This window comes from Bombina bombina, chromosome 1, assembly GCF_027579735.1.
Source record: "Bombina bombina isolate aBomBom1 chromosome 1, aBomBom1.pri, whole genome shotgun sequence".
Classification (NCBI taxonomy): Eukaryota; Metazoa; Chordata; class Amphibia; order Anura; family Bombinatoridae; genus Bombina; species Bombina bombina.
In genome coordinates, this window is record NC_069499.1 from 1,544,058,655 (window position 1) to 1,544,071,240 (window position 12,586).

The window sequence follows — 12,586 nt, forward strand, 5'->3', positions numbered from 1 at the left end:
GGAAACACAGCTTTCTGCCTGATAATTTGACGCTAGCGACTTGCTGCGTAGCTGCTAGGGAATCTCTGAGTGGGATTGTTGCGGAACTGTTCCTCAGCTGATAAAGAAACCTCATTTGCAGATTGCATCGTACAGAGCTAAACATATTTTGCTACGGGTACTTTTATAAATAAGGCTGTCCACAGGCAGAAGAGACTGTCACTAAGAACCCTGTATGATGATAGCTTGAACAGTTGTATCGGACATACAGTGCATCACACAGCAACTACTGTTGAGCTTAACATTTTGTTCATATTTCTGGGGTGTGTTGAGGTTTATTTCTCTGTTCTCCATATAGATATTTTTACCACCTGGTTAGTTGTTTTTTTTGGCTCTTAAAACTCACATATTTCATGCAAGTAACACCATTATGCCTCAAAATGTACAGTTTTCGTGTAAACCACCATCATAGCAAGGAACAGCTATGGATTTGTACACCATGTAATCTCTCTGTTGGGATCTCTAGCCCTATGTCTCTGGGTAAATTATTTCTAGCAAGCTGACAGGTTATCCTTAATTCAGACCCCTTAAAGCACTCACTGGTTATATTCGTTGATAGTGATATTACATATAGCTGGTTAGGAAGCATGATTATTTCCCCACCTCCAATATTTATCAGGTTTCAAATTCTAAGAGACAAGCCTGACCCCACTGTTTATCTCGCTATCAGCCCACATGGCATATCTAACACAAAATGCCTAGTGAAGGCGTATTGGACCGTAAGATGGTGATACCCCAGTCAGCGCTTAGAAAACACTGCAAATACCAGTAACTTCATATGTGAGCAACCTCTCAGTGGTGTGTAGCGATGTCACAGGTGGTCTATGGGTTTCCACACTCAGGATATCGCAGACTCTTATGTACATATGTTAATCCATAAGCATCTTTACTTTTAAATGTGGAAAAGTGAATATCAATGGGAGCTCCAATGTATCTTTTACGCTGACCAAGAGAGCTATTAATTTTTAAACATGTCTGCCAGTATGGTTAATTTATGTAGCCCGGATACATGTGTGGCATCCTGATACGCTATTCCTATACACACTTGCCATGTCCCCCCATTCCTTACCGCTCTACTCCTCCCGCTCTCCTGACCGCCCCTTCCTTGCCTTCTGTCTCTCCTGTTTTATGTCTTATGTCCTATGTGTACTTGTCCCCCCCCACCCTTTAACAGTCTACCTTTCCCCTTTCCCCAGTTTTCCTCTCCCTGCCCCCCCCCCTCTCTGCCTCCCCTGTTTTGTGAAGGTTTGTTTATTTGTTAAAAATGTTAAAAACCCCAATGTAGTGGTGCAAACCCACATTCATTAGAGCAATGGCTTGTCTACCGAAAATTTTAGAACTTGCATATCTAGTACTGTATGAAATCACAGCTGCCTGTATTGATGTATCTGCCTTCTTGGCGCACCCTGCGAGGTGGGCTGGGGAGGCTTCTTGTAACTTTGCACCCTTTATTGGTTATAAATAAAAAGTAAAAAAAAAAAAAACTAACACTAACCCCCGAAGATTCTCTTACAGTTTTGAAGACCGGAAATCCATCCTCAACGAAGCTGGGAGAAGTCTTCATCCAAGCGGCAAGAAGTCCTCAACGAAGCCGGGAGACGTCTTCATCCAATCCGGCAGAAGTGGTCCTCCAGATGGGCAGAAGTCTTCATCCAGACAGGATCTTCTATCTTCATCCTTCCGACGCGGAGCAGCTCCATCTTCAAGACATCCGGAGTGGAGCATCCTCTTCTTTCCACAGCTAATGACGAAGGAAAGTTCCTTTAAATGACGTCATCCAAGATGGCGTCCCTTGAATTCTGATTGGCTGATAGAATTCTATCATCCAATCGGAATTAAAGGTGAAAAAATCATATTGCCTGATGCAATTATTGGATGATTGGAACAGCCAATAGAATGCGAGCTTAATCCTATTGGCTGATTGTATCAGCCTATAGGATTGAAGCTCAATCCTATTGGCTGATTGCATCAGCCGATAGGATTTTTTCACCTTTAATTCCGATTGGCTGATAGAATTCTATCAGCCAATCGGAATTCAAAGGATGCCATCTTGGATGACGTCATTTAAAGGAACCTTCATTCGTCGTTAGCCGTGGTAAGAAGAGGATGCTGCATGCCAGATGTCTTGAAGATGGAGCCGCTCCGCATCGGAAGGATGAAGATAGAAGATGCCGTCTGGATGAAGACTTCTGCCCATCTGGAGGACCACTTCTGCCGGATTGGATGAAGACTTTTCCCAGCTTCGTTGAGGACTTCTTGCCGGCTTGGATGAAGACTTCTCCCGGCTCCGCTGATGATGGATGTCCGGTCTTCAAAACTGTAAGTGGATCTTCGGGGGTTAGTGTTAGGTTTTTTTAAGGGTTTATTGGGTGGGTTTTATTTTTAGGTTAAGGTTTGGGCAATGAAAAAGAGCTAAATGCCCTTTTAAGGGCAATGCCCATACAAATGCCCTTTTCAGGGCAATGGGGAGCTTAGTTTTTTTTAGTTAGGATTTTATTTGGGGGGTTTGGTTGTGTGGGTAGAATTCTATCAGCCAATCGGAATTGAAGGGACGCCATCTTGGATGACGTCATTTAAAGGAACCTTCATTCAGTCGTCGGACAAAGAAAGAAGAGGATGCTCCGCGTCGGATGTCTTGAAGATGGACCCGCTCCGCGCTTGATGGATGAAGATAGAAGATGCCGTCTGGATGAAGAATCCTGCCTGTCTGGAGGACCTCTTCTGCCCGGCTTGGATGAAGACTTCTGCCCGTCTGGAGGACCACTTCTGCCCGGTTGGGTGAAGACGTCTCACGGTAGGGTGATCTTCAAAGGGTTAGTGTTAGGGTTTTTTAAGGGGGATTGGGTGGGTTTTAGAGTAGGGTTAGTTGTGTGGGTGGTGGGTTTTAATGTTGGGGGGGGAATTGTACTTTTTTTTACATGTAAAAGAGTTGATTTCTTTGGGGCAATGCCCCGCAAAAGGCCCTTTTAAGGGCTATTGGTAGTTTAGTTTAGGTTAGGGTTTTTTTTTATTTTGGGGGGCTTTTTTTATTTTGATAGGGCTATTAGATTAGGTGTAATTAGTTTAAATATCTGATAATGTCTTTTTTATTTTGTGTAATTCAGTGGGGTTTTTTTTGTAATTTAGGTAATTGTATTTAATTTAGGTAATTTATTTAATTGTAGTGTAAGGTTAGGTGTTAGTGTAAATCAGATTAGGTTTTATTTTACAGGTAAATTTGTATTTATTGTAGCTAGTTAGTAAATAGTTAATAACTATTTAGTAACTATTCTACCTAGTTAAAATAAATACAAACTTGCCTGTAAAATAAAAATAAATCCTAAACTAGCTACAATGTAACTATTAGTTATATTGTAGCTAGCTTAGGGTTTATTTTACAGGTAAGTATTTAGTTTTAAATAGGAATAATTTAGGTAATGATAGTAATTTTTATTTAGATTTATTTTAATTATATTTAAGTTAGGGGTGTTAGGGTTAGACTTAGATTTAGGGGTTAATAACTTTAGTATAGTGGCGGTGACGTTGGGGGCGGCAGATTAGGGGTTAATAATATTTAACCCTTTAATGACCAAAGCACTTTTCCATTTCCATTTTCTGTCCGTTTGGGACCAAGGCTATTTTTACATTTTTGCGGTGTTTGTGTTTAGCTGTAATTTTCCTCTTACTCATTTATTGTACCCACACATATTATATACCGTTTTTCTCACCATTAAATGGACTTTCTCAAGATATCATTATTTTCATCATATCTTATAATTTACTATAAAAGTTTTTATAAAATATGAGGAAAAAAATGAAAAAAAACACACTTTTTCTAACTTTGACCCCCAAAATCTGTTACACATCTACAACCACCAAAAAACACCCATGTTAAATAGTTTCTAAATTTTGTCCTGAGTTTAGAAATACCCAATGTTTACATGTTCTTTGCTTTTTTTGCAAGTTATAGGGCCATAAATACAAGTAGCACTTTGCTATTGCCAAACCACTTTTTTTCAAAATTAGCGCTAGTTACATTGGGACACTGATATCTTTCAGGAATCCCTGAATATCCATTGACATGTATATATATATATATTTTTTTAGAAGACATCCCAAAGTATTGATCTAGGCCCATTTTGGTATATTTCATGCCACCATTTCACCGCCAAATGAGATCAAATAAAAAACATTGTTCACATTTTCACAATTTTTTTCACAAACTTTAGGTTTCTCACTGAAATGATTTGCAAACAACTTGTGTAATTGTGGCACAAATGGTTGTAAATGCTTCTCTGGGATACCCTTTGTTCATAAATAGCAGACATATATGGCTTTGGCATTTTTTTTTTGTAATTAGAAGGCTGTAAATGCCACTGCGCACCACACGTGTATTATGCCCAGCAGTGAAGGGGTTAATTAGGGAGCGTGTAGGGAGCTTGTAGGGTTAAGTTTAGCTTTAGTGTAGTGTAGTAGACAACCCAGTGCACCCGCATCAACCGCGTGCACACGCCTGCCCCCGTGCATGCGCGCGCACGACCGTGCGTGCCCCCGGTGATCCCGCCCCCCTTGACGTCATATGGCCCATCGATGGCCGCCCACCCGCCTCCCACGTAAGCTCCCACCCACCAATGATACCGGCCATCGATGTCCGGTGCAGAGAGGGCCACAGAGTGGCTCTCTCTGCATCGGATGGCCAAGGGGGGTTATTGCAGGATGCCTCGATATCTAGGCATCACTGCAATAACCGGAAAGCGGCTGGAATCGATCAGGATCGCTTCCAGCTGCTTTCCAGACCAAGGACGTACGCCATACGTCCTCGGTCATTAACTGTATTTTTTTGAGGACGTATGGCATACGTCCTTGGTAGTTAAGGGGTCAACTAGTGTTTGCGAGACGGGAGTGCGGCGGTTTAGGGGTTAATATGTTTATTATAGTGGCGGCGATCTCCGAAGCGGCAGATTAGGGGTTAATAAGTATAATGTACGTGACGGCAATGTCGGGGGCAGCAGATTAGGGGTTAATAAGTGTAAGATTAGGGGTGTTTAGACTCGGGGTTCATGTTAGGGTGTTAGGTGTGAACATAAAATTTGTTTACCCATAGGAATCAATGGGGCTGTGTTACTGAGCTTTACGCTGCTTTATTGCAGGTGTTAGGCTTTTTTTCAGCTGGCTCTCCCCATTGATGTCTATGGGGAAATCGCGCACGAGCACGTACAACCAGCTCACCGCTGACTTAAGCAGCGCTGGTATTGGAATGCGGTATGGAGAACAATTTTGCTCTACGCTCACTTCTTGCCTGTTAACGCTGGGTTTATGAAAACCTGTAATACCAGCGCTGTTGGGAAGTGAGCAGTGATAATAATGTGCAAATTAGCACCGCACCCCTCATAACGCAAAACTTGTAATCTAGCCGATAGTGAATATGGTGAAATAAACAAACTTGTAGATGCACTGTAGGTTGTTTCAGAAAAGTTCAGAAAGTGTTACAGGAGATGCAGTCCAGCAGAGTTGGTAGAAGTTAGTGTAGCAAGTTAAATACATATAGTGAGAGACATATATCAAATGTGTATTTGGGAGAATTACAGGGAACAAAATCTTTTGAAAAGTTTTACAGCATAGAGCCTTGGTTTGCTAGTTCTATATGGGTTAACTGCAAGAAGCCTAAAGTGACAATGACAACAGAGACTGTGTCCAGTCACCTCCCCCAGGCCTGTGACCTGCAGCCTCCTCTGGGAATCATAACAGGACTCCCGGGGAGTGCAGGTTGAAGATGCTCTGGGGGGGGGGGGGGTGAGCAGGGGGTGTTGAATGAAGAGGATGACCCCTTAGAATTTGTAAAGAGATAACAACATTCCTCCCCTCTCTAGGGACAATGGAAAAGAAGGATGGGAGGGGAAGAGCAGGGTGTACTGTTAGGACAGTCATACCATGGGTACCAGTGACTTTCAGTGGGCAGAGCAGCTGTGTAAGAGAAAGTAACAGAGGCGATGAGCCAGGGTTGAGTGAGGAGAAGTGTATGGAGGAGATACATACAGGGGTACAGAAGAGAGCAGAAACATGGAAAAGAGACATACAAGGTATTAGAGGGAAATGATTGCATACAGGGGTAGGGTACAGACAGATATATTGGGGCAAAAGTGAGACATCGGTGAATACTGACTGTCAGAGGAGAGGGAGAGCTGCAGATGAGATATATACACAGAGTTCCTTATTGCCAGAGAGAGAGAGAGAGAGAGAGAGAGAGAGAGGGGGGGGGTAGAGGAAATCCATAGGCGTGTACTGGCTGCTGGGGAGAGAGGGGTAGAAGAGACATTTATGGGGTTCTGGTTGACAGGGAGGGAGGAGTAGAAGGGAGATATATGGGGGTACTGGCTGGGAAGGAGAGAGGGGTAGAAGAGAGATACATGGGGGTACTGGCTGGGAAGGAGAGAGGGGTAGAAGAGAGATAAATGGGGTACTGGCTGCCAGGGAGAGAGGGGTAGAAGAGACATATATGAGGAGTACTAATCAGGGATAAGAGAAACCATTAAATAATCATATGAGAGATTTGAGTTGAAAAACTAAGTGCCAGCTGCTTAGTCTCCAATCATGTTACCAGACCGCGTTAGGCCCATGAAGTGGTTGGCGATTGGGTTCCTCTTTGCTATTGCTTTTGGACCCTCACTGCTCCCAGTAAAGGCCCCAGACCCCCTTTCAGATGCTGCAGATACTCAGGGTTTAGAGGTAGATCTTGGGTGTGGGATTGTAATTACTGAACCCACAGAAGGAACAGAAGTCACATCAGACGATATAGGAGTCAAATGCTTCCCTGAGACTGGAGGAGGCATCCGCACGTATATCCGCTGCCCCCCAAAATGTTTCTGCACACACAATGTGGTCAACTGCTCCAAGGCCGGACTGTGGGACTTTCCATCAGCCGAGGACTGTCCCCCAGACACCATCACAATGTGAGTACTGGCACTGAGATCTGTGAAATAGTTTGCAACTAGTTTATTAATATTATTTTCTATATTTGCATAGTATATATCAGCAATGGTGCACTGTATCAGAAAAGATTTCCATACACAAAAGTCTTCCAAAAAACTGATTTGTTAGCAAATGTCTCACCATTTTACTGTTGTGTATTTATTTCCTGGTGAGCAATTAGGGACAGAAATAAATGCACTGTAGGATGCTCTCCAGCAGGAAACGTGTGCCACTTAAATAAAGGAAGAATACTATAAAAATTTTAAAGACATAATATGTCATTAATGTTTAATGGGACATAACTTACTTCTATTATCAAATTTCCTTAATTTTCTTGTTATCCTTTGTTAAAAAGCAAGGCTCTCAGCTCAGGAGTGTGCTTGCAGCTATATATGGCAGCAGTTTTTCAGCAATGTTATACATTAGAAAAAGCACTAGATGGCAGCACTATTTCCTTTCATGTAGTGCTTAAGGCATGTGCACGCTACCTACCTAGGTATCTCTTCAGCAAAGAATAGCATGAGAACAAAGCAAATTTGATAATAGAAGTAAATTGGAAACTTTTTTTAAAATTGTTTTCTCCATATGAAAAATTAAAGTGAAAAGTTGGGTTTCATGTCCCTTTAATAAGATTTAATGTCCCTTTAACTGGGTTCATTTTATCGCCACCATTTTGTCTCTTTTCTTTTCCTGTTCTTCCCTTTATAATTCTCTATTAAAGTGACAGTAAACACAGTGTAATTACAAAACATTTATGTTGTGTTGCTATAGAATAACATATCAGCCAAGTCCAAATATTTGGAAACAAACTAACACCTTGTGCCCGAGCTGTCTCTACAGGAAATTACATTCAGGTTTTGGCAGAAGACCACACAGCTCAGTCAGCAGTGAGCTCCGTTGTGCACAGTGGGTCAGGACAGTGAGCTCTGTTGTGCACAGTGGGAAAGGACAGTGAGCTCTGTTGTGCACAGTGGGAAAGGACAGTGAGCTCTGTTGTGCACATTGGGGCAGGACGGTGAGCTCTGTTGTGCACAGTGGGGCAGGACAGTGAGCTCTGTTGTGCACAGTGTAGCTGTATAGTGAGCTTTGGGTGCACAGTGGGGCAGGACAGTGAGTTCTGTTTTGCACAGTGGGACAGTGAGCTTTGGATGCATAGTGGGGCGGAGCAGTGAGCTTTGCATGCACAGTTGGGAGCAGGACAGTGAGATCTGTTTTGAATAGTGGCACAGGACAGTGAGATCTGTTTTGCACAGTGGGGCAGGACAGTGAGATCTGTTTTGCACAGTGGGGCAGGACAGTGAGATCTGTTTTGCACAGTGGGGCAGGACAGTGAGATCTGTTTTGCACAGTGGCACGGGACAGTGAGATCTGTTTTGCACAGTGGGGCAGGACAGTGAGATCTGTTTTGCACAGTGGCACGGGACAGTGAGATCTGTTTTGCACAGTGGGGCAGGACAGTGAGATCTGTTTTGCACAGTGGCGCGGGACAGTGAGATCTGTTTTGCACAGTGGGGCAGGACAGTGAGATCTGTTTTGCACAGTGGCACGGGACAGTGAGATCTGTTTTGCACAGTGGGGCAGGACAGTGAGATCTGTTTTGCACAGTGGCACGGGACAGTGAGATCTGTTTTGCACAGTGGGGCAGGACAGTGAGCCTAGTTTTGCACAGTGGGGCGTGACAGTGAGCTTTGGATGCACAGTGGCACGGGAAAGCGAGATCTGTTTTGCACAGTGGGACGGGACAGTGAGATCTGTTTTGCACAGTGGTGCGGGACAGTGAGATCTGTTTTGCACAGTGGTGCGGGACAGGGAGATCTGTTTTGAACAGTGGAGCGGGACAGTGAGATCTGTTTTGCACATTGTGGCGGGACAGTGAGATCTGTTTTGCACAGTGGGGCGGGACAGTGAGATCTGTTTTGCACAGTGGGGCAGGACATTGAGCTCTGTTGTGCACAGTGGGGCAGGACAGTGAGCTCTGTTGTGCACAGTGTAGCTGTATAGTGAGCTTTGGGTGCACAGTGGAGCAGGACAGTGAGATCTGTTTTGCACATTGGGGCGGGACAGTGAGATCTGTTTTGCACAGTGGGGCAGGACAGTGAGCTCTGTTGTGCACAGTGGGGCAGGACAGTGAGCTCTGTTGTGCACAGTGTAGCTGTATAGTGAGCTTTGGGTGCACAGTGGAGCAGGACAGTGAGTTCTGTTTTGCACAGTGGGACAGTGAGCTTTTGATGCATAGTGGGGCGGAGCAGTGAGCTTTGCATGCACAGTTGGGAGCAGGACAGTGAGATCTGTTTTGAATAGTGGCACAGGACAGTGAGATCTGTTTTGCACAGTGGGGCAGGACAGTGAGATCTGTTTTGCACAGTGGCACGGGACAGTGAGATCTGTTTTGCACAGTGGGGCGGGACAGTGAGCCTAGTTTTGCACAGTGGGGCGGGACAGTGAGCTTTGGATGCACAGTGGCACGGGAAAGTGAGATCTGTTTTGCACAGTGGGACGGGACAGTGAGATCTGTTTTGCACAGTGGGGCGGGACAGTGAGATCTGTTTTGCACAGTGGGGCGGGACAGTGAGATCTGTTTTGCACAGTGGGGCGGGACAGTGAGATCTGTTTTGCACAGTGGGGCGGGACAGTGAGATCTGTTTTGCACAGTGGGGCGGGACAGTGAGATCTGTTTTGCACAGTGGGGCGGGACAGTGAGATCTGTTTTGCACAGTGGGGTGGGACAGTGAGATCTGTTTTGCACAGTGGTGCGGGACAGTGAGATCTGTTTTGCAAAGTGGGGCGGGACAGTGAGATCTGTTTTGCACAGTGGTGCGGGACAGTGAGATCTGTTTTGCACAGTGGGGCGGGACATTGAGATCTGTTTTGCACATTGGGGCGGGACAGTGAGATCTGTTTAGCACAGTGGTGCGGGACAGTGAGATCTGTTTTGCACAGTGGGGCGGGACAGTGAGATCTGTTTTGCACAGTGGTGCGGGACAATGAGATCTGTTATACACAGTGGGGCAGACAGTGAGATCTGTTTTGCACAGTGGGGCGGGACAGTAAGCATGGGGTGCACAGTAGTGCTGGACAGTCAGCTTTGGATGGGCAGTGGGGTGGGACAGTGAGATTTAATTGCACAGTGGGGCGGGACAGTGAGATTTGGGTGCATAGTGGGGCGGGAAAATTAGTTTTGGGTGCACAGTCGGGCGGGAAAATTAGTTTTGGGTGCACAGTGGGGCAGGACAGTGTGCTTTGGATGCACAGGGGGGCGTGGAACAGTGAGATCTGTTTTGCACAGTGGGGTGGGACAGTGAACTTTGGGTGCACAGTGGGGTGGAACAGTCAGCTTTGGATGCTCAGTGGGGCGGGACAGTGAGATTAGGGTACATAGTGGGGCGGGATAGTGAGCTTTGGGTGCATATAGGAGGCTTAATTCAATGAGAGAGATGTGGAAAAGAGAGTTAGGTAGACAGGGCACCCTGTGTAGGGCAGGAGGGTGAGCTGTGAGTGAGAAGAGTGGGCAGAAAAGAGGCCTTGGCAAATCTAGTAGCTGATTTCATGTGTATATAAGTATACTGTGAAATATCATGTGCTGCAGTCACACACTCTGCTCAGACACACCAGATCTATACCACACTGCAGAATCATTCTACACTTTGCAGAGACTCACATTCCTCTGGAGCCAGACATTACTAAGCAGGCACAAACCACACTTTAAAGACACAAAATCTGCAAACAGACATCACAATCTGCAGTCATATAATCTGATGTACTTCTTTCATCCGTGTACACAGACTGTGGCCTGGGCACAATGCAGGTTTGAAGGTGCCCTATGTGTTTGGCTGGTGACCATGGTTACAGTGCCTGCCGGGTACACAGACCTGGGTATCCGAGCAGCGGCTGAAACAGTTCAGGAATGTTCTGTCTTATTTGACTCATTCAAGTAACCATAGCAACAGGGGGAGTTTGCCCAGCTGTGTCCTTTAGCCTTTACCCCTTATCACCCCCCATAAACTGTACTTGTAATAAACAGACAGCCTGGTAACAAACATGTTATATAAATAAATACATTAGCCTTGTATAATGAATAATTCTCCTTACTCTATATTTATAGTGATTCCCCTCCCTTGCCCTCACTTGTAGCACCATTGCAGTTTTGTCTGTGGACTAGATTATCTAAATGTCACTGGGTTCTGATTGTAAGCAGCTTTAGACTAGGGATCATCTCCTCATAGGAAATGAGCAGTACCTGGAAGTCACCGTGTGTTGTTTCCTATACAAAATCTCATCACACACAGGTCTGGAAGATTAACATGGGAGCATCTGACACTGCTAAAAACTACATCTGAAGTAAACACAGTGCAGCTTAACTCCCATTCACTTTAGCATGTATTGTTTTCTACCTAAGTTTGCTCTTTAACAAAGAACACCATGACAATCAATCATATTTCAAAGTAAATTGGAAATTGTTTTAAAATTGTATACTCACCATGTGGCCTTTGTTGGAATTTGTAACACTGAAAACAATTAGTTCAACCTACAGCAAAAACCTTTATAAAAATTGACATGCAGATGGACTTTATTTTCTAGAGAAGGAACATTTAGGTTCCTGAGACATAAAGGTTCAAGCTCCCTTATTTTGAGATATATAAATATATACATACACCCCCCACTTTGAAGGTGCTTGACTACATACATACAGTATATACGTTGTATACACACACCTCTCTGAGAGTTAGACTACATACTCTACACACACACACACACACACACACACACCTCTGTGAGAGTTAGACTACATAAACACTCTGCATAAACACACACACACACATCTCTGTGAGAGTTAGACTACATACACACTCTGCCTAAACACACACACACATCTCTGTGAGAGTTAGACTACATACATACTCTGCATAAACACACACACACACATCTCTGTGAGAGTTAGACTACATACACACTCTGCATAAACACACACACACATCTCTGTGAGAGTTAGACTACATACACACTCTGCATAAACACACACACACATCTCTGTGAGAGTTAGACTACATACACACTCTACATAAACACACCTCTGTGAGAGTTAGACTACATACACACTCTACATACACACCTCTGTGAGAATTAGACTACATACACACTCTACATACACACCTCTGTGAGAATTAGACTGCATACACACTCTACATAAACACACACACCTCTGTGAGAGTTAGACTACATACACACTCTACATAAACACACACACACACGCACACCTCTGTGAGAGTTAGACTACATACACACTCTACATACACACACCTCTGTGAGAATTAGACTACATACACACTCTACATAAACACACACACACCTCTGTGAGAATTAGACTACATACATACTCTGCATATGTTACACACACACACCTCTGTGAGCATTAGACTACATACACACTCTGTATACACACACACACACACACACACACACCTCTGTGAGAATTAGACTACATACACACTCTACATAAACACACACACACACCTCTGTGAGAGTTAGACTACATACACACTCTACATACACACATACACACATCTGTGAGAGTAAGACTACATACACACTCTACACACAC

The 12,586-nt window shown here is 44.3% G+C and overlaps 1 protein-coding gene across 1 annotated transcript in view; it reads left to right on the forward strand.

The window, feature by feature from the left end:
- Positions 1–6,609: 6,609 nt before the first annotated feature.
- Positions 6,610–12,586, forward strand: part of LOC128667110 (polycystin-1-like) — a 248,997-nt gene continuing 243,020 nt past the window's right edge. Inside the window, exon 1 of the mRNA XM_053722016.1 lies at positions 6,610–6,968. Within this exon, the coding sequence (XP_053577991.1) occupies positions 6,610–6,968 (359 nt within the window). The remainder of the gene's footprint in view (positions 6,969–12,586) is intronic.